Raw genomic sequence first — 19,685 nt, forward strand, 5'->3', positions numbered from 1 at the left:
GGACAAATGTCAAGTGCAAACAGGTTCCTCCCTTAAGTGCTCCCTCACGCCGTCTCTCCGACCCTCTTGTCCGTAGAATTTCTCTTCCCCCACGACAAGGTTAATAGGTTCCACCCGTTGTTGGCGGAGTTGTTGCAGTTAAGCCGTTTATTACCTCATCTTTAGTAATTCATACCCTTATAGCCGGCGTGCATCTCCGCGTTGAATGGAGAGAGACTCCACGCGATATTGGGGCTTGTTCACCCGTGTTGTGAATGAATTGCTGGTTGAGAATGAACTCTCGTTGGAATTTTGTGAACAACAAAATATTCAAATTGAAGTTTGTGTTTGTTTGACTGTTTACTGAGATTTAATAGCTCATTATAAATAAAGCACACATGTTGCCACATTTCAGGGTGTGAATTTGAACTAGAGAAGATTCTCATAACATTGAACACGTTCATTGGCTTGTATTGATAAGGAAAGCATAACTATTCCTGCTAGCATGAAGCAACTTTAAGAAAGAGATAGAACTAACGTCATGATTCGAAATCCGGACACTTAGTAGCATATCATTTTTGTTATAGCTGGCAAAAAATCATGAAATAAGATGGAAATGTAGAAATATCATCAGGATGTAGTATAAACAGTCAGTTTCAAGAAAATGCATGCAAAATATGTCTTTTCAAACAATTTTTCATCAGAATTTCAAAATTAAGATGACTTGTTGTGCTTCGAATCCCGGACACTGATAAAAGCTGATTCGAAATCCGGACACTTTTGCTTCGAATTCCGGACACTCGATTTTACTTATGAATCGCACAAATTTGGACTGAAATGTTAATGAATGGCATTCTTTAGGTCTCAAATAAGCTGATAACATCAAAACAATCGATAGTTTATATAAACATTTGCTAGAATTTAAGGAAATCGTAACCATAAATTTCTGCTTTGCCTTCCCGGTGCTTCGAATGCCTATGAAATATTTCAAGTGAAATGTTTCGCATTTTTGGTAAACTTATAATTTTATTGTATTTAATTGTTTTGGCATTAACTACAGCGTTCAAACAAACTTTAAATGAAAATTGATGTTGGAGTTCATCATATAACACAGTTTTGGCATTCATAATGCGAACATATATTCAAATAATTGATAAAACAAAATGAAGTGTCCGGGTTTCGAAGCGTCCGGGAATTCGAATCATGACGTTATTGTACGAGCGCAGCTCTTCACGACACCAGACGACAGCACGAGTAACGACTTATGACAAAACTGAAGAAATATCAAACAAACAAAATTACATGAAGAAAGTGAAAAGTGAAACAAAATGACATGTAATTGAACCACCCTAATCTTAAGTCACATTCACGCACACTAACACAAAACATTAATGTACACACCTCTTATTCTACGTCTTGGCCAAGACACATCAAACACAACATAATACACTACTACACTCACACCTAGCTCGTAAGAATGTAAATAGTAGTTCGTAAGTGTTATTTTGCATAAATAAACGGGAATTGAAAACTTATCGCGCAACAGTGCAGTCGCACTACTTTTTTGCTCCTGCAAATTTACTCCGCGCCATCGCGATTCGCGAGTTTCTGTGTGCCTCCGAAAGCCGCCATCGCTGAGGACTTCACCATTGCCGCTAGCCGCTGAATTCACGGTAGGATCCATCCACGGGACTCCGGGGCTTCCGGAGACAACTTTGAAGCGAGCCACCAGCTCGTACATGGTCCTTCGAGCATCAGAAGCAGCAGCAGAAAACTACCGTCAGCGGACCGATAGTGGACTAGTGGAAGAAGTGGAAGTTTTTCGTGCGGCGATTTCGGTGGATTTTCGGCACCATTTTGCTCCAGCTGGCGACGCCGTGGCCTGCATCGAAGGGGAGACTGGATTTCGAGGTCAACTCTAGCGTCACGGAAGAGGTTGGTGGTGCGATTTTTCGGTGGATTTCGTGGACGGAAGGCAAGCAGCAAGGCGTTTGCTGCGAACTTCGACGGATTTGCAGTGCGAAGGTGAGCGAAGCGGTTCAAGCTGTTCCTGTCGAAGGCTGCGATCAGTTGGAGGTCACCGTACGAAGGCGTACCAGCGTTCCGGATCCTGCAGCGTGCCTGGTCAACGGATTACGGAAGCGGATTTCGACGGATCGACTCCAGCGTCGTTCGTAAGTTGAGGGAGCAGCTCAAGTAAGTCGCCATTTTCTTACTTACCTCACACAAATACGAACTTTTGCCCGTTTTTGAACGTCCGGGCCTGCAACTTTCGACTGTTTTGACAGCAGTTCGTTAGTTTGCCGAACTTTGGTGGATTTTCCGACCATCCCGATGTCGAATCCGCCGTCTCCGAACCCTCTCTTGAAGGCGGAGCTTCCGCCTGATATAAAGCTGCACGTAATCGGGTGCGATCATGGGAACGCCTTTCTCGAGCGCGTTCGAAAGTTTTTGGAGGGTTACGATGCGTCCAAACTGGGACAAGCGCAGCTGCGCTTGGAGAAAATGGACGAAACGTACAACGTGTTCGTGTCACACATTCAAGCCTTGGAACTGGTGAACGACAGCCTTGACCCACTGTTGCAGTTCGATTTGGAGAAGGAAATGGGGGATTTTGAGGACAATTTCTATGAATTGAAGGCGAAGTTGCAGGCCATCTGTGCTGTCCAACCACCTCATCACTCTTCGGCGTCCAGCATTAGTTCTGGCATAGCCTACGGTGCTCTTCGGCTCCCGAGCATCTCCATTCCGGACTTTGACGGGGATATTTTGAAGTGGGTCTCGTTCTACGACATTTATTCCTCGCTTATCGACTCGAACCCGGAACTGTCTGACATTCAGAAGTTCCACTACCTGAAGCACGCGCTCGTGGGAAAAGCTGCCGAACACATCGCGAACCTCAAGGTTTCTGCTGACACCTACGGCATCGCGATGGAGATTCTGACGGATCGGTACCAGAATCCGAAAGTTCTTGTCAAGTGTCACCTGAACTCTCTTTTCGCGATCCCCAAGATAGAAGCTCAGTCTGTTGATTCTTTGTCAAGTTTAGTGGACAGTTTCCAGAAGGATATTGGTGTGCTGAAGAAGCTTGGTGAGAAAACCGATGGATGGAGTACGATTCTCATGCACATGATGTCGGCGCGTCTGGATGCAGATACCAAGCGGGAATGGGAGCGTGAAGGAGAGCTGAAGAAGGTGCCGACGTACACTCAGCTGGTCGATTTCCTGAAGAAGCGGATTTCCCAGCTGCAGTCGGCTGAAATCGACTCGATTCCACGGAATTCCAAGCCTTCATCGAGAGCGGTCCACACTACAACGTCGTCAGCGAGATGTTCGTGCGTAGTTTGCGGTGGAAACCATCAGCTGTTCTACTGCGACAAGTTCCGGAGTTTCACTGTGGCTGAACGAGCTGGCATCGTTGCAAGGAACAAGCTCTGCATCAACTGCATGGCGGACAAGCACAGTCTGGCAAGTTGCAAGCAACGTTCCTGCAAATTCTGCGGAAGAAGACACAACACTCTCCTACATCGAAACGTTCCTGATCAAGCGAAGAAGCAGTTCAACAGTGCGGCTCGCAGGGAAGTTCCGTCAACTCAAACCAGCCGTCCAGATCAGCAATCGTCAACTTCCGGTCAAGATGAACAAGTTCTACCAAGCACATCAACCTCTTCTGTCCAAACTCTCGTGACGTCTCGATCTAACCGGTCTCCCACGCGCCAAGTTTTCCTCTCGACTGCACTCGTCAAAGTCGTCGGGCCAAAGGGTAAAACCGCAGTAGCTAGAGTTCTTCTCGACAATGCTTCTCAACCCAACCTCATGACGGAGCGCTTCCGTCGCATCCTGAATCTGCGGAAAACACCAGTCAGCACGGAGCTGTACGGAGTTGGAGCTGAACGCAAATCAGTTGCCTACTCGGTGGTCGCCACCGTGTGTTCCCGATTCAACAAATACCGAACGGTCCTCGAGTTTCTCGTCCTCCAAAAGGTCACAACCAACCTCCCGACCACTTCCGTCGAAACCGACGATTGGGACATTCCAAGTCACGTCCAGCTAGCGGATCCGACTTTTGCGACATCGAACCCAATCGACATGGTCATCGGCAGCGAAGTATTCTTCGAACTACTGCGCAAGGGACGCATGCGCATCGACGACGACAAGCCAATGCTCCAAAATTCCGTATTCGGTTGGCTCGTCTCCGGCGCGTTCCGTGGTACCAGCGTATCCAGTCGACTCGTCAGTCACGTTACCACCATGGAAAGTCTCGAGCAGCAAGTCGCACGGTTTTGGGAAATCGAATCTTGCGGAACCAATTCGATTTGGTCGCCGGAGGAAAAACTCTGCGAGGAAATCTATACGACTACTACAAGCAGGGACAAGACTGGTCGTTACGTCGTGGAACTGCCGAAGCATTTAGAGCTGATGAGTCAACTTGGTGACTCTCGCTCTATTGCTGTCCGACGGTTTTACGCGATTGAACGCCGCCTGCAACGAGAACCGGAACTGCAACGCCAGTACGACGCTTTCATGGCCGAGTATCTGTCTCTTGGCCACATGAAGCTCGTCGATCCAGTGGTAGACATTCCCGGTCAGCACTACTACCTGCCACACCACGCTGTGGTCAGGCCAGACAGCACGACAACGAAGCTCCGTGTTGTGTTCGACGGTTCGTGCAAAACGACATCCGGATTCGCCCTCAACGACATTCTGCTGAAGGGACCCACAATCCAGGACACTTTGCTGTCGCAGTTGTTCCGTTTTCGCATGAAGCCGGTCGTCATCAAAGGTGACATCGAAAAGATGTACCGCCAGGTGCTGGTAGCAGAAAGCGATCAAGCGTTCCAGAGGATTGTTTACCGCAGCTCTCCCACCGATCCGCTCCAAACCTACCAGCTCAAAACCGTCACTTACGGTACAAAGACGGCACCGTACCTAGCTACGCGATGCCTCGAGCAGCTCTCGATCGACGAGGCTGCCAACTATCCCGCTGCAGCTCCCGTTGTTAATAGTAGCTTCTACGTCGACGACCTCCTGGCTGGGTTCGACTCGCTCGACGAAGCTATGGCAGCGACCAAGCAAATTATCCCGATGCTGGCGTCCGCTGGTCTTTCGCTACGGAAATGGTCATCTAACCGCCGCCAGATCCTCGAAGACATCCCAGTGGAGTACCGGGAAACCCAAAAACTTTTGGAGCTCGACAATTCAGCTCCGATCCAAGCACTCGGACTTCTGTGGGAGCCAAACTCGGATGATCTTCGCTTCAAGGTGCCGGAGTGGTCGCACGACAAGCCTCCAACCAAGCGGAGTGTCCTCTCACAGACAGCTAGCCTTTTCGATCCATACGGACTCCTGGGTCCAGTGATTGTTAAAGCGAAGATTTTCATCCAACACATTTGGGAGTTGAAGCTGGGCTGGGACGATCCACTGCCGGACGAGCTCAGCAGTTATTGGTTGACTTTCGTCCTGACACTGCCAGCGCTTTGCGAGCTGCACGTTCCGCGTTTCGCACTGACGGACAATGCAGCATCGGTTCAACTTCACGGATTCTGTGACGCTTCTCTACAAGCGTATGGAGGGTGCCTTTACCTGCGCTCAACATCAAGCTACGGTAAAGTTGTAATCCAGCCGGTTGCTGGCAAGTCTCGCGTTGCACCTCTGGAACGGAAGCGGCCTCTACTTCCTCGGTTAGAGCTTTGCGGAGCTTTCCGTCTCGCCGTTCTGCAGAAGGAATTCCTGGACAGCACCGGCCTCGAGTGTGAACGCACGTTTTGGTGTGACTCAACGATCACGCTGCACTGGTTGTCCTCCGAACCATCGAGATGGAAGACGTTCGTCGCCAACCGCGTTGCAGAGATCCAGCAGCTGACGAAAGGTGCAGTTTGGAACTACATTTCGACAGCCGACAATCCAGCTGACCACATCTCGCGTGGTCTTGACGCTCCAGAGCTTCTGCGCTGTGAAGTTTGGTGGCGATGTCCACGCTGGATGATGCGTACTGTCAACGTCTGGCCTGCATCCAGGCTCAGATGGAGAGATCTTCGGATCAACCAAGCCGATCTCGAACCCCGTCAGCCACCGCCTGTGCCCGCTTTAGTTGCCAACCCAACGACTCAGCAGAAAGATTGGTTCCAGCACGCTTTCGAGGATTACGATTCGCTGTTCGATGTCGTTCGAGTTCTTGGTTTTTGTAGACGATTCGTCGCGAACGTGAACAACAAACAACTAGGTAACCCAAAGCAGACAGGATACCTGACGGTTGCTGAGTTCCGCTCGGCTGAAGCAGCGCTCCTCCGCCACGTTCAAGCTTTGTCATTTCCGGAAGAACTTCGTCTAATGTCCAGAGAAGAACAAGTTCCGCGACGTTCGCCCCTGTTCCACCTCGCGCCGTTCCTGGGACCAGACAAGCTGATCCGTGTTGGTGGTCGACTAACGAACGCAGAGATTCCGTACGATCAGAAGCACCCGATCCTCCTGCCGAAAGGACACCCGGTAACGAACTTAGTGTTCCTCGATGCTCACACGCAAACTCTCCACGCTGGTCCGTCGCATCTGCTGGCAGCAGTTCGCCGACGGTACTGGCCAATCGACGGTCGAAACAAGGCACGCAGCGTCATCAAGGAGTGCATCACCTGTGTCCGCTACCGTCCCACTCTCGCCCAGCAGATGATGGCCGACCTACCATCTGTCCGTGTCAACCAAGAGAGAGTTTTCCGCAACGTGGGGATTGACTACTGCGGTCCGTTCCACATCAAAGGCAGAAGAAATCAGCCGCCGATCAAGTGCTACATCTGCATCTTCGTGTGCATGGCGACCAAAGCAGCACACCTCGAGCTGGTCACAGACCTTACCACGGAAGCCTTCATCGCAGCGTTGAAGCGGTTCTGGGCCAAGCGTGGCTATCCACAGAACATCTACTGTGACAACGCCACCAACTTCGTCGGAGCCGATCGCGAGCTTCAGCGACTCCAGCGGCAGTTCGAGACACAGCAGCACAAGTCCGCCGTTGTCGATGTGTCCACTCGACTGGGAATCCAATTCCACTTTATTCCCCCACGATCACCATCGTTTGGAGGACTGTGGGAAGCTTGCGTCAAGTCCGCAAAAGCCGTCCTGCTCAAAGTGACGATGGATCTAGCACTCACCTACGAAGAGATGCTCACAACAGTAGCGCAAGTAGAAGCCTGCCTAAACTCACGCCCTCTAACTCCACTGTCCAACGATCCAAACGACCTCGCTCCTCTCACTCCTGGCCATTTCATAATTGGCGGTCCCCTCGAAGCTATCCCAGAACCTGACCTCCAAAACATCCCCTGCAACCGTCTGTCACGATGGCAGAGAATGCAACGAGTCGTTCAAGACTTCTGGTCTCGATGGCAAAAGGAGTACCTCCCCACACTCCAAAAACGGTACAAATGGCCCGGTCCTCAACCAAATTTGTCGGTTGGAGATATGGTCCTCCTCCAGGACGACAACCTGCCACCTTACAAATGGCCAATTGCTCGCGTCATTAAGACGATACCTGGTGCAGACGGGAAGATCAGAGTTGTGGATGTCCTCACCGACGAGAACACGTATCGTCGCGGAATTCACAGACTTTGCCCTCTGCCCAAATATCCGAAAGCCTCCTCCGACAACACATGCCCAAACACAAGCCCACACACAAGTCGTGCCACCTCCGACACTTTAGCGCCACAATCGAACTGTCCCGCCTCCAGTTCTGCGTCGCAAACGAACTGACTCGTCCCCAGTTCTACGCCACAAGCACGCCGTGACTCCTCCGGCCCTGCTCGCACATAAGCCACTCAGGTGTTGAAACGGTTGCTGCTCCACAACCTTCCACCTCCTCAAGCATTCCGCCAAATGCGGCCAACAACGAACCTTGTTCCTGTACCCTCCGTTCGAAGCCGGAGTGACATCAGAACGAGAAGATGACTTCAACGGCTCACTAGGGCTGAGTCGCAACGAGGGAGCGAGGCACATATTGCCCCATCCAATCAGCGACATCGTTGAAACTCAACGTTTCAAGGGGGGCGGCATGTACGAGCGCAGCTCTTCACGACACCAGACGACAGCACGAGTAACGACTTATGACAAAACTGAAGAAATATCAAACAAACAAAATTACATGAAGAAAGTGAAAAGTGAAACAAAATGACATGTAATTGAACCACCCTAATCTTAAGTCACATTCACGCACACTAACACAAAACATTAATGTACACACCTCTTATTCTACGTCTTGGCCAAGACACATCAAACACAACATAATACACTACTACACTCACACCTAGCTCGTAAGAATGTAAATAGTAGTTCGTAAGTGTTATTTTGCATAAATAAACGGGAATTGAAAACTTATCGCGCAACAGTGCAGTCGCACTACTTTTTTGCTCCTGCAAATTTACTCCGCGCCATCGCGATTCGCGAGTTTCTGTGTGCCTCCGAAAGCCGCCATCGCTGAGGACTTCACCATTGCCGCTAGCCGCTGAATTCACGGTAGGATCCATCCACGGGACTCCGGGGCTTCCGGAGACAACTTTGAAGCGAGCCACCAGCTCGTACAGTTATGAACATGTTTATTTAGCATTTCGACGCTGTCATACTATCTTGTCGTTTCTCGCTTTTTGACATTCCGAGAAAAAACGCGTTTTAATGTTTGACCTTGAATAAACAAAAACGAGAGCACGCCATATAAACAATAACAAACAAATTTGTTTGGTTAACCATTATGTGCATTAGGGTGGTCCAAATCCGGACTTTTTTGGGGCTACCCCCTGAAATCAAAGATTGACCCATCACTAGGCTAAATTCCAAATTTGAGCTCATTCTGACCACGGGAACCCCTCCCTCCAATCGCTTAAAGTTTGTATGGGAAATATCGTCAAAATGTATGGAGAAAAGCAACTGTTTTACTTTTTTACCTGTGGAAGGCGCCATAATTATCCGATTCTTACCATTTCTCAAATGTAGAACCTTCATTAAATTTAGAACAACTTTCCCGAAGACACAATATTTTTAGGATTTTTCCCGCGAAGTTATTAGCGCCCAAAACTGACCCTTTTTGCGCGACCAGCTATAAGGGGCTACCTAACAACGATGTTTATTTCCAATTCGTACACGCACGTGCTCTCTCTCAGGTTCAAACTCTCTCACGAGCTTGCTCGCCTGCCTGCCTGTTTACCAACAAGCGCGCGCTGTTTCTCTGCTTGGACTTTTGTCGTCGTCGTCGTTTTCGTTTGCTATCCGCTGCGCTGCGTTCTTGACATCCAGAGTTTTTTTTGAATAGGACCAATAAACTATTGTCTTTCATATGTTTATAGGACCTTATCAAAAAAAACTCTAGACATGTTTATTATAATGTTAAACTAGCGTGTGAGAGAGAATACAAATTTGATGAATTAGTTCATCCATGAATCGTCATCTGTTCTGATCCAAACCTAACAAACGTTTTGGATTTTAATTTATCTGCTTTGGATACAAGAAATACCATGCAGTTTTTTTAGATAAAAAGGAAGGAATTTTCTTTAGATTTTTTTTAAACTGAATCCAAATGAGTATCTTAAAAGAAGGCCGCAACTGCAAGATCTGAAGGTAGTTAACGATTGTGCAGAAAGAGATGTTTCCTGAATCGAAAAATTTACAGGTAAACTAACAAAACATGAAAAACTGTTGCAAAATTTGTTGCAGGTGGTCTAGGATCACAGAAAGAAATTTCCAGAAAGAATAAAAAAATAATTTTAGAGAGTATGAATAAAAATTTTCAGCAATAATTGTAAAATTGCCTTGATTTGTACTAAAGTATATTTTTGTTAAAGCAAACTACCTAATGGAACAACATTTGTATTACCTGAAGATTTTTTTTTAAATAATTGAATCATTATCATGTTTCTTTAGCATATACGAAAAACTGCGTGTAATGCTTGGAAAAACAAACAAACCCTGTTCTCATGACATTTGCTGTACTTTTTTAATCGAGCCTAAGCTGTCTTTTCTTTAAACTATTTTTTTCAGCGCAGTTTATTTTTTATTTTTGACATAATTTAAGAATTTATATGCTAAATATATCTCAAAACAATCCTGCTATTTTAGTTGAAAATTATAATAAACATGCCAGAAACGCAGCGCAGCGGATAGCAAACGAAAACGACGACGGCGACAAAAGTCCAAGCAGAGAAACAGCGCGCGCTTGTAGGTAAACACGCAGGCAGGCAGGCAAGCAAGCTCGTGAGAGAGTTTGAACCTGAGAGAGAGCACGTGCGTGTACGAATTGGAAATAAACATCGTTGTTAGGTAGCCCCTTATAGCTGGTCGCGCAAAAAGGGTCAGTTTTGGGCGCTAATAACTTCGCGGGAAAAATCCTAAAAATATTGTGTCTTCGGGAAAGTTGTTCTAAATTTAATGAAGGTTCTACATTTGAGAAATGGTAAGAATCGGATAATTATGGCGCCTTCCACAGGTAAAAAAGTAAAACAGTTGCTTTTCTCCATACATTTTGACGATATTTCCCATACAAACTTTAAGCGATTGGAGGGAGGGGTTCCCGTGGTCAGAATGAGCTCAAATTTGGAATTTAGCCTAGTGATGGGTCAATCTTTGATTTCAGGGGGTAGCCCCAAAAAAGTCCGGATTTTGACCACCCTAATGTGCATTGCCCCGAAGTTTGGTTAAATTTGGTTGACAAGGTTCCGAAATATAATTACAAATTTTTACGGTAGTCGAGCTCGTACTTGTGTGAAACGCGTTCTGACCTGAAATCCCATTATCCATTTGGCGCTCTAACACAATTCTCAGGGTGTGTCAAATTAGCACGACATAATTGAAACTTCTTTCATATGAAGAGCGACAACAATGCACGGTATTTAAGGTTTTTATTGAATATCACAGAATTGAAATCGAATTTTGGTGATCTGTGAAGGTCAAAAGGTGAGGCATTGAGAGCTGCACAAAATGGCGTTTTTAACTCAATTTGGCCCAAAACACACGTGCGACAAGTTAGCACGACAGCGATGATTCAGACAAAAAAACAAACTTTCGTGTTTTGATATAAGTTTCATAGGACAAATATGAATCGACAAAACAAACCAGCCAGTGCACAGCCAGTTTTGTGATCCAGATCACACAATTTGGTGGATATGAGGGGAAGGGGTATCTTTAGGGGTTTTTTAAACTCTAACACAGACAAAAATCAATTTTCGTAATCGTGAATTATGTTCACGAATGTGAGACCCAGGAAGAAATTTATTCATGAGTTTTTGCACTATTCACGTGAATATATTCCTTCGTGGTTCTCGTATTCGTGAATTTAATTCACGATTTCGAGAATAGATTTTTTCCGTGAACTTTGCAAGAATATTTTTGAGTTTTTTTTTTTCTTCGAGAAAGTTGTTGGGCTTGTCAAGCCAAGCAACTTAGCCGAAGATGGCATATAAAAGTTATGTTTGGGACACTTTGGTCATATAATTGTCATGTCCAACAACATTCTAGAAGACAAAAATAATCTCAAAATATTCCTGAAAAGTTAGAATTTGAACAAAAACACCCTAATTGTGAGCCACCCTTATTTACAATCAAACCAATAGTCTTTTCCCATTTGCATCAACTCTAAGCTCCAGAACAGTATTTTTTTCGGAAAATCTATTTTCCAAACTGTGCAGTGTTAACACAGCTGGATGATTGGAAAAAAGGTGAAACTACATAAACTAGTTTATAGGGGAGAGTGGGGAGACTTGATCCCCGGGGACACTTGATCCCAAGCCTGTATCTCGTCAGCATGTGGGTAAAACAATTAGCTTTGTTCTAGAAAGTTGTGCGAAATTAACTAAAACTCATTGTAGAAAACAAAGAAAAAAATTAAAAAATGTTTAGATTCAGTTACACACATTTTTCTAAAACGAGCTGCAAAAAACTTCCAAGAGATCTTTTTTTCTTTGTATTGATATGTATAGAAAACACTCAAAAATTATTCAAAAAAATATTTTTTATACATGAATTGTTTGATAAACTTATCAACTCCAAAACCCTTACGCATTTGATGCTAAATTTATCGTCATACTATTTTTACAATCAATTGTTTAAAAAAGTGCGTTTAGGGAGACTTGATCCCTGCCTTTTTACAGTCACTGGAATCAGCCTCAACATTAATTAATTGAGCTGGGTTTTCATACATAGTTTCCTTTAGTATAGTTGTACATAACTTACTGCAGTTTGAACCATTTTTCAAAACTTTTGTAAAAAAAATGACCAGCTTTTGTAAACATGCTCAATTTTGGTCTAAAAAAGAAAATTTTAAGTTTTTAAATATTTTACATTCTAAACTTGTTATATTTTGAACACAAACGTACAGGTTTTAAGTAAAATTGCTGTAACTTATAGAAAATTAAAAGTTTGGATGAATAAGAAACATTTTGCTTAAGATTTCTTCAAAATGTTGAAAGGGGGATCAAGTTACCCCTAACATTTTTAAAATGTCGGTTAAAAATATTTTTTTAAAACGCTTGGCATGATTCGAAAAGTTCATCTGATGAAATATCCTTATTAGCCAAACATAGATGAATGTTTAAGCTTTCAATTCATGCAAAAAGTTTATAGTTTTGTGAGAAATTGACAGAGTTATGTGCGATACAAAAAAAGGGGATCAAGTCTCCCCACTCTCCCCTACAGTTTATTAAAGATGATGAGCATTTAATTAAAATATCACTTTTATTTTTTTGTAAATCTATAACACTTTCTCTGCTACAAACGGTACAACAGTCTCTTCAGTATTTTTTTACTCGTTCCAATAGATTCCAATTATTTAATGCACTGGAACAACTCGTTAATTCACCAACAGTCTTCTTTTGCAACTTTCCGTGTTCTGTTTTCGAACTCAACACAGTTTTGTATTTTAATTTCTTCATATCCCCATTAATAATCTGTTTCCTCTGATTGCCGCATTTTTTGAATTCTTATTATTTTGTTTCGTTTAATTACTCACTTGCTTAAAATTCTTCGCTGTAACCTTCTTTGAATATTTCACCAAAACTTTAGTCTTCAATGGCGTTTTTCTTGATCTTTCCCTCACCAGCTCAACTGCCTTGCATCTTCACTGGTACTTGTGGCAAGAATGTTTCACTTTTCCAAGCACGTATGCTCACTTCACAGATATCTCCAAACTTTTCTTCTCGTTCGATTGCACTAGCACCTGCTTCAACACTTTAAACCCCAAAACCGATGAGAGTTTCCAGCTTCCGCCGAGCTGCACAGCTGAACAGCTACTGAAGATCTGATCGAGCCTGCTGGCCCCAGGTCGGCATCGAACAGCAACCACCAAAACAACTCCCAAAAAAAGTTCGTTAGACCCACGCCACGCGACGCACACGTCAGGATCGGAAAAGCGGCGTTCACCGAATGAATCGGAGCTGAGGATCGGCCGGGGGCTTTTATAGACACTTCTACCAGCTTGATCGTCACAAGATGACCACCGCAAGCCGGCGCTGGATGAACCGGGTGCGTACAATGCTGAACTTGGTGGTGTTCACTTTGACGCTGAACGATGCAAACACGTGCTTGCCACGGTTGTTGGGCGCGCGCGCTCGCTCGAGATCGTTTTAGGCCAGGTTTTTTGGGTGTGACATGACGGCTCGACAATTAGTGGTTGAACAAATGGCTTCAATTATGCGATGTATGTTTGTGATGTGTGCAATTGCATGTTGCATTCGGGTGACGATTGTGTGATTGTTCTTTTCGGTGAACTTGACTCCTCGACGGTCGTTCTTTTTGAGTGAGCAAACTGGCTTGGTTGAGAAATGATGCAGCAACTCAACTCATTTGCTCAATTTGTAAATGATTAAAACTCCACTTTAAAGCATTTCTACAATGAATTGTTGGTCCAGTTTGATACGATATTTTCGTTACATTACATTGATTTTTTTGGCAGAATCATATGGGACAGCTAAATTTGAAAAAAAAGATGATTTAAATTACAAACATATTTGTGCATAATTTTGATGATTAAGACTCGAAAATACTATCCAATTATGAAAAAAAGTTCAAAGTGCATTTCTCCCTAGGAGAAGGTACATAATAATCAGCGCCGTACCAAGGGGTAAGCGCAGTTGGCGACCGCCAAGGGCGCCAGCCCTTGGGGGGCGCCGAAATCGATGATAGTACAAAATTTTCATGTCAGTTATAACATTCTCATTAGGTATTTGCAAAAGAATGGGTGCCAAATTATAAAGTAGAACTATAAATAACTAGATAATTTGGTTTAAAATATAAAAAAATATGATTTGGGTGCGTTAAAATCAATTATATGAATATTTCTACCGAAGTGTTTTTGATTTTTTTTTTTTATCAAAGAAGGGGCGCTCAAGTGGCAGAAAGTTCAAGGAGTTCTAAAAGAGCTTCTCAAAATGAATACAGCATTAAAGTTTGGAACATTGTATAAAGAAGTTTAAGTAATACCTTCCAGACTACAAAAATTTACAACTATATGTTATTTTAATTTGGATGTAAATCACAATCAGCCAAAAATTATGGTCATATTTCGAGCTTCTTTGAAATTGGAATTATTTTTACATTTTAGGCCGTTGCAAATATTTTTCAATGTTTATTCACCCTCTCTGGCTTGCTTTCGCTGCCGCTGCTGCCCATTTAAAAATTTTCTTTCCTTCCGAAGTGCACACACCGCTTTTAAATGCAAATTCGTGCATTGAAATTTGCCTACGCTTTTTTCAAAATACTAGTGTTTTCAGGCCCGTAGCCAGGGGGGGGGCTTCCGGGCTGCAGCCCCCCCCGAAATTTTTTCCATTTTTTTTTAAATTGAACTACCTTAAAAAAATATTAAATCAATGATTGTGTGTTCTCTTCCCAGAAATAATTTGTAAGATAGAGAATCAAGAATTGATTGATCAAACTAAGTAATTTGCCTGTCCATTGCCGGGCTCAGTTTTTGTAGATTATGGATCCAAAATTTGGATACTTAAAAATTGAGCTGCAGATTTGAACATTGTTCCATTCAGTAACATCTCATTTATCTTGTAGTTTTAGCATTACATTGGTTAGGATGGTCCAAATCTGGGCTTACTTGGGGCTATCCCCTGAAATCAAAGATTTACGCATCACTAGCCTAAGTTCCAAAATTTGAGCTTTTTCTGACCACTGACCACCAAGTTTGGGCAAAATCGTCAAATTGTATGGAGAAAAGCAACTGTTTCAGTTTTTGACCAATGGAAGGCGCAATAACTATCCAGTTCTTATCAATTTTCAGAACTAATATCTTCTTTAAATTTGGAAAAAACTTTCTCGAAGACACCTTATTTTTTTGGGTTTTTTGCTAAAAAGTTATTAACCTTCGAAAATAGCAATTTCCGAGCGGACTGATCTAAGGGGCTACATAGAAATAATTACCGTCATCTGGGGCGAATCGAGACTACAGTCTGAATAGGGACAGCAAAAATCCTTAGATCTTGTTGTCTTATTTTTGATTGTAGAACTTAAGTATGACCCCTGAAGAACCATAAAATAATTTAGAATTTTTGGATTCAATGTGGCGGTCAAAAGGTTTTAAAGGTCTAATAAACCAAATTTCCAGATTTTGCTTTTTGGGTGCTTTTGAAACCGTCAGGGGTATTAAAAAACACCCAAAAAGCAAAAACTTGGTGTATTGGACCATTAAAAAAACAGATGCCGAATTTGATGTTAAAAACAAGCAAATAAAACATGCCGATTTCATTTGTTCCTAATTTGGTTATCCGAAGTCCTTCGAACTTCGGATAATCGAAACTTTGGATAATCGAGGCTTCGGCTAGTCGAATTTGGATTGTAAAATTAATAGCCCTCCTTTATTTGCATTTAAACCTTTAAACTGTTAATACATGTTTTTTCTCTACATTTTTCAAAATTTATCGTAATTTCTCAAAAATATTCAGATTTTGTTTTCAAAAACGAAAGCATTTAATATGAAAAACATTTGAGTGAATTTTGACTATTATCAGAAATACAATTCTAATTTTATCGTTTTGGTTTTAAGAATATGGTAAGTTACATATCTAAGACCTCAGAGAAAAATGCTTGAGAAATATCTCTGTGTATTTTTTTATTACTTTTTCGTAAACCTTTTTTCCGAAACCACTCGTCCAAAATGCTTTCTTTTGGTCACATTTTTTAGTTTCCACCGTGGCCAATCTCCAATTTTTATTTAATATATCAAAAATCGGAAGATCAACTAAGTGAATACTTATTATCAACTAATTTTCACTTTGTGCTTGCGATTTTTAAAGGAAGAAATAAAATGATAAAAATATTCAAAACGTTAAAAAAAATTAAGCTTGGATTCAAAAACTCTGAAATTAAATTAATTAAACATCACTTTCAAATTATATAATTTCTGATCAATAATTCATTTTTAAACTATTTAATTTCTATTTTTTGGATTTTACAGATTAGAATTTGCATTTTGAAAATTTTAAAATTTCTTTATTATTTTTTTTATAATTTCTTATTTCTGAATATCAATTGTAAATATTTTCCAAAATTTATGTTGCCACCTTTTCAAAATGGACCAAAAACAGAGAGCAAATACAATATTAAAAAAAAAATAGCTTCACAATTTTAAAGGAAATAACTTATTTCGATTAAGTCTTTTTAGTACCAGCGACCAGGTCGGTCCGGAAAACAAATTTGAAATATTTTTCCTGCTTTGACAATCATATACGACATGTTTGGGCTCGTTAAAAAATATTTAGAATTTTTGTAACATGTCGCGGAACCGCGGAAAGTTTTTTCTCACGAAAAAAGGATTTCGCCATCAGCTAGATATTTTGAAAACTAATGATGCAAAACAACTGTACTGATTTAAAGTGTGTTTTGAACACTTTTAAAATAATAAAACCATAGCGTGTAGTTTTGATTTGTAACCCTCTCAACTTTGATCAGAGTTTAGTGACATAAACTTCAGAATAATATTCGCAACGGCTAATTGAAGATTTAAAAAAATATCACTTTCAAATTTCTAAATTTTCATAATTTTTGATTTAAATTTTTTTGGTATAAGACAAAGAAATGCCAGAAATCAAAAATAAAAATATTAAAAACATAAAAAATTTAAGATAGCAATTCAACAGAATAATATCGAAAAATCTGAAATTCCAAAAATTAAAAAATCTAAAACTGAAAAATTAATAAAATAATTGATACTTAAGAAATCCTAAACTAAAAAAATATCATTTTAAAATTAAGTAATTCAAAATCCAATAAATTATGTTTTTTCAATCTTAATTTTTGGATGCTTTAAATATTTTTATGTTTGAATTCTAGTATTCCTAAATTAATTTATATTTACCAGAAAATTAAGTGATTTTTGTAATGGCTTTTCCCTTATTTCAGCATTTTACGATTCAGCGTTTTGATAGTCAGCTTCATGAGGCAATTCTTCAATATTATTTAAGCGAATACATTATTTTCAAACGTTATTTTCAGTCGCATCCAAATAAACAAATCAAAATCTCATCAACACATATTGCTCCCGAAGAAATATCAAACGACGCTTTTTGTTTCTGTTCCTTTTCAGCTGCGTACCGCTTAAGAGAAGTCTTTTCGTAAACCTTTTCTTGACCGTTCCTTGAGATTTTTTTGTATGGAGTTTTAAGAGTCTCCGTACTACAGGACATTTTTTAAAATTTTCGTTTGAAAGTAAAATACAGTTCTTGTAGCAAAATTCAGACTAAGATTTGATTTACAGGAAAAATGTAATTGATTTAAGAATTCTTACATATAGTATTTTTTACTTTTAAAACAAAAATTTAAAATAATAATTACACATGATAATTTCAAAAAAATCAGAAATTCCAAAAATGAAAAAAATCAAATACATAAAAAATATAAAATAATTACAACTAAAAAAATCCTTAAATTATAAAAAAAAAATTTTTTATCATTTTTAAATAAAGATATTCAAAAAATAATTTTCAATCATTTCAATAAATTATGTTTTAATAATCTTATTTTTTTGATGCTTCGAATATTGGTATGTTTGAATTCAAGTGCAGACTAAGATTAGATTTACAGGATAAAACTAATCAATTTATGAATTCTTACATAAAGTTTTCTTTATTTTTAATTTAGCAACGTTTCGTAAATATAAAATTTCTAAACCATAAAATGTGCAGGATTTTGTTCCTAGAGTCAAGATATTGCTTGAACAAACATCGATTTTAATAAAAAGTTACAATCCTAAATTATTAAACATGTATATAGATTAAAATTTTATTAAAAAATTATCTTTAGAATTGAGATCTGATTAAATTTTTTTGTCATGTTTTAAAATTTTATTTTTGCTCAAATTCTGGACCAATTTTCAGAATACAATGAGTAATGAATTTGAAAATGGCGTTTAGTCGGAATATTAAAGTTAAACATGATTCGTTTTGATGTTTGATGCAATCGAGGAAAATTTTAACGGTTACATATGCATTTAAAAATGGTTACATATGCATTATTAACAACTCTTCCAGTGAATATTTTGGCGTTAAAAATTAATTTAATACATTTTATCTAAATTTTTTAACACATTAAAATTAAACACAGGCACTGATTTTTTTTCTTCAAATATATATTTATTATAGGCCTACACAGAAAAAAAATGTGAATTTACTCGACACGGAAAAAATGAATCACATGTAAACTCAGTTGATGTAAACTTGAGATTCGACGTAATTTTTTTTTGTTGCCATGGAGACACTTCAGAAGCTGAAATTTCAACGATTATATTTTTTTGTATTTCATTAAAATTATTTATTTTTGAGAGCACCAGGAGCTTCGCAAAATATGAAATGGCTTCAATAGCTTAGAACAATTAAAATAAAACATTGTTTATTTAAGTCTGTTTATAAAATTTTAAGAAAAACAAATATTCCAGTTATGAGTTTTATGTTGTGCTAGAAAAAATGAAAAATGTTAGATAAACCATCACAATTATCACACAGCTGAAAATGTAAATCCAGACGGTTTAAAATTTATCTCAGTATAAAATACAGAAAACATAATACTTATGGTTAGATAAAGCGATATTTCTTTAAAAAAAAAATTTATGCTTTCAAAAAATTGATTCAAGTTAAGTATATTTTAAATTTAGCAACGTTTATCACGAAATTGGATTACAATTAAACAATTCAAGAAAATGTTAAAAAAACACTTTCTCTACTCCTTTAATACAAACTAGCTGTTAAAATAAAGAAAAAAAATGACGAACGAGTTTCTTTAACTAATACATTGATAACTTAATATGAAAATCTTCGAAAACTTTTTACAATTCATCTCAATAATTATACCACAAACCAAGTGATGGTATAAATGATTTGCTGATTTTTATACTCCTTGAATTTTTGCACCCAAGCCCCCCCAACAAAAATCCTGGCTACGGCCCTGAGTGTTTTGAAATAGGAAAACTGCTTTAAATTTTCACTAATAAGACCAACATTATTTTTTCAAGAAAAAAAATATTTTTCAGAGCACACAAAATGATCTAAACATCACTTTTTCAGTTTTAGCTTAACCGGTGTTGTTTACTTTTTTAATCGTCTAAAAAGCTTTGGTAATGAGAAACGATTCAAACCTTTTTTTTCAGTTAAAAACAAAAAAAATATATTTTTTCAAGGTTTGAAAACATTGATATAGCTTTGCTTAAAAAATTTTTTTCTGAAACATAAAATTTAATATCACGAATTAAAAAT

The 19,685-nt window shown here is 40.1% G+C and overlaps 2 protein-coding genes across 2 annotated transcripts in view; one reads left to right on the forward strand and one right to left on the reverse strand.

Annotated features, from left to right (window-relative positions):
• Positions 1-13,376, reverse strand: part of LOC120416481 (acyl-CoA Delta-9 desaturase-like) — a 36,870-nt gene extending 23,494 nt beyond the window's left edge. The window contains exon 1 of the mRNA XM_039578205.2: positions 12,950-13,376. The gene's annotated coding sequence lies outside the window, so the exon portion shown is untranslated. The remainder of the gene's footprint in view (positions 1-12,949) is intronic.
• LOC120415834 (uncharacterized) lies at positions 2,314-7,713 on the forward strand. Its single transcript, XM_039577473.1, has one exon. It carries the CDS (start codon positions 2,314-2,316, stop codon positions 7,711-7,713), a length of 5,400 nt encoding a protein of 1,799 aa, XP_039433407.1.
• Positions 13,377-19,685: the final 6,309 nt, after the last annotated feature.

The sequence above is a fragment of the Culex pipiens genome, chromosome 1, assembly GCF_016801865.2.
Source record: "Culex pipiens pallens isolate TS chromosome 1, TS_CPP_V2, whole genome shotgun sequence".
NCBI classification, from domain to species: Eukaryota; Metazoa; Arthropoda; class Insecta; order Diptera; family Culicidae; genus Culex; species Culex pipiens.

What these genes read in the sequence shown, in the direction of transcription:
- LOC120415834 (XM_039577473.1), top strand. Translation starts at nt 2,314, where the DNA reads ATGTCGAATCCGCCGTCTCCGAACCCTCTCTTGAAGGCGGAGCTTCCG.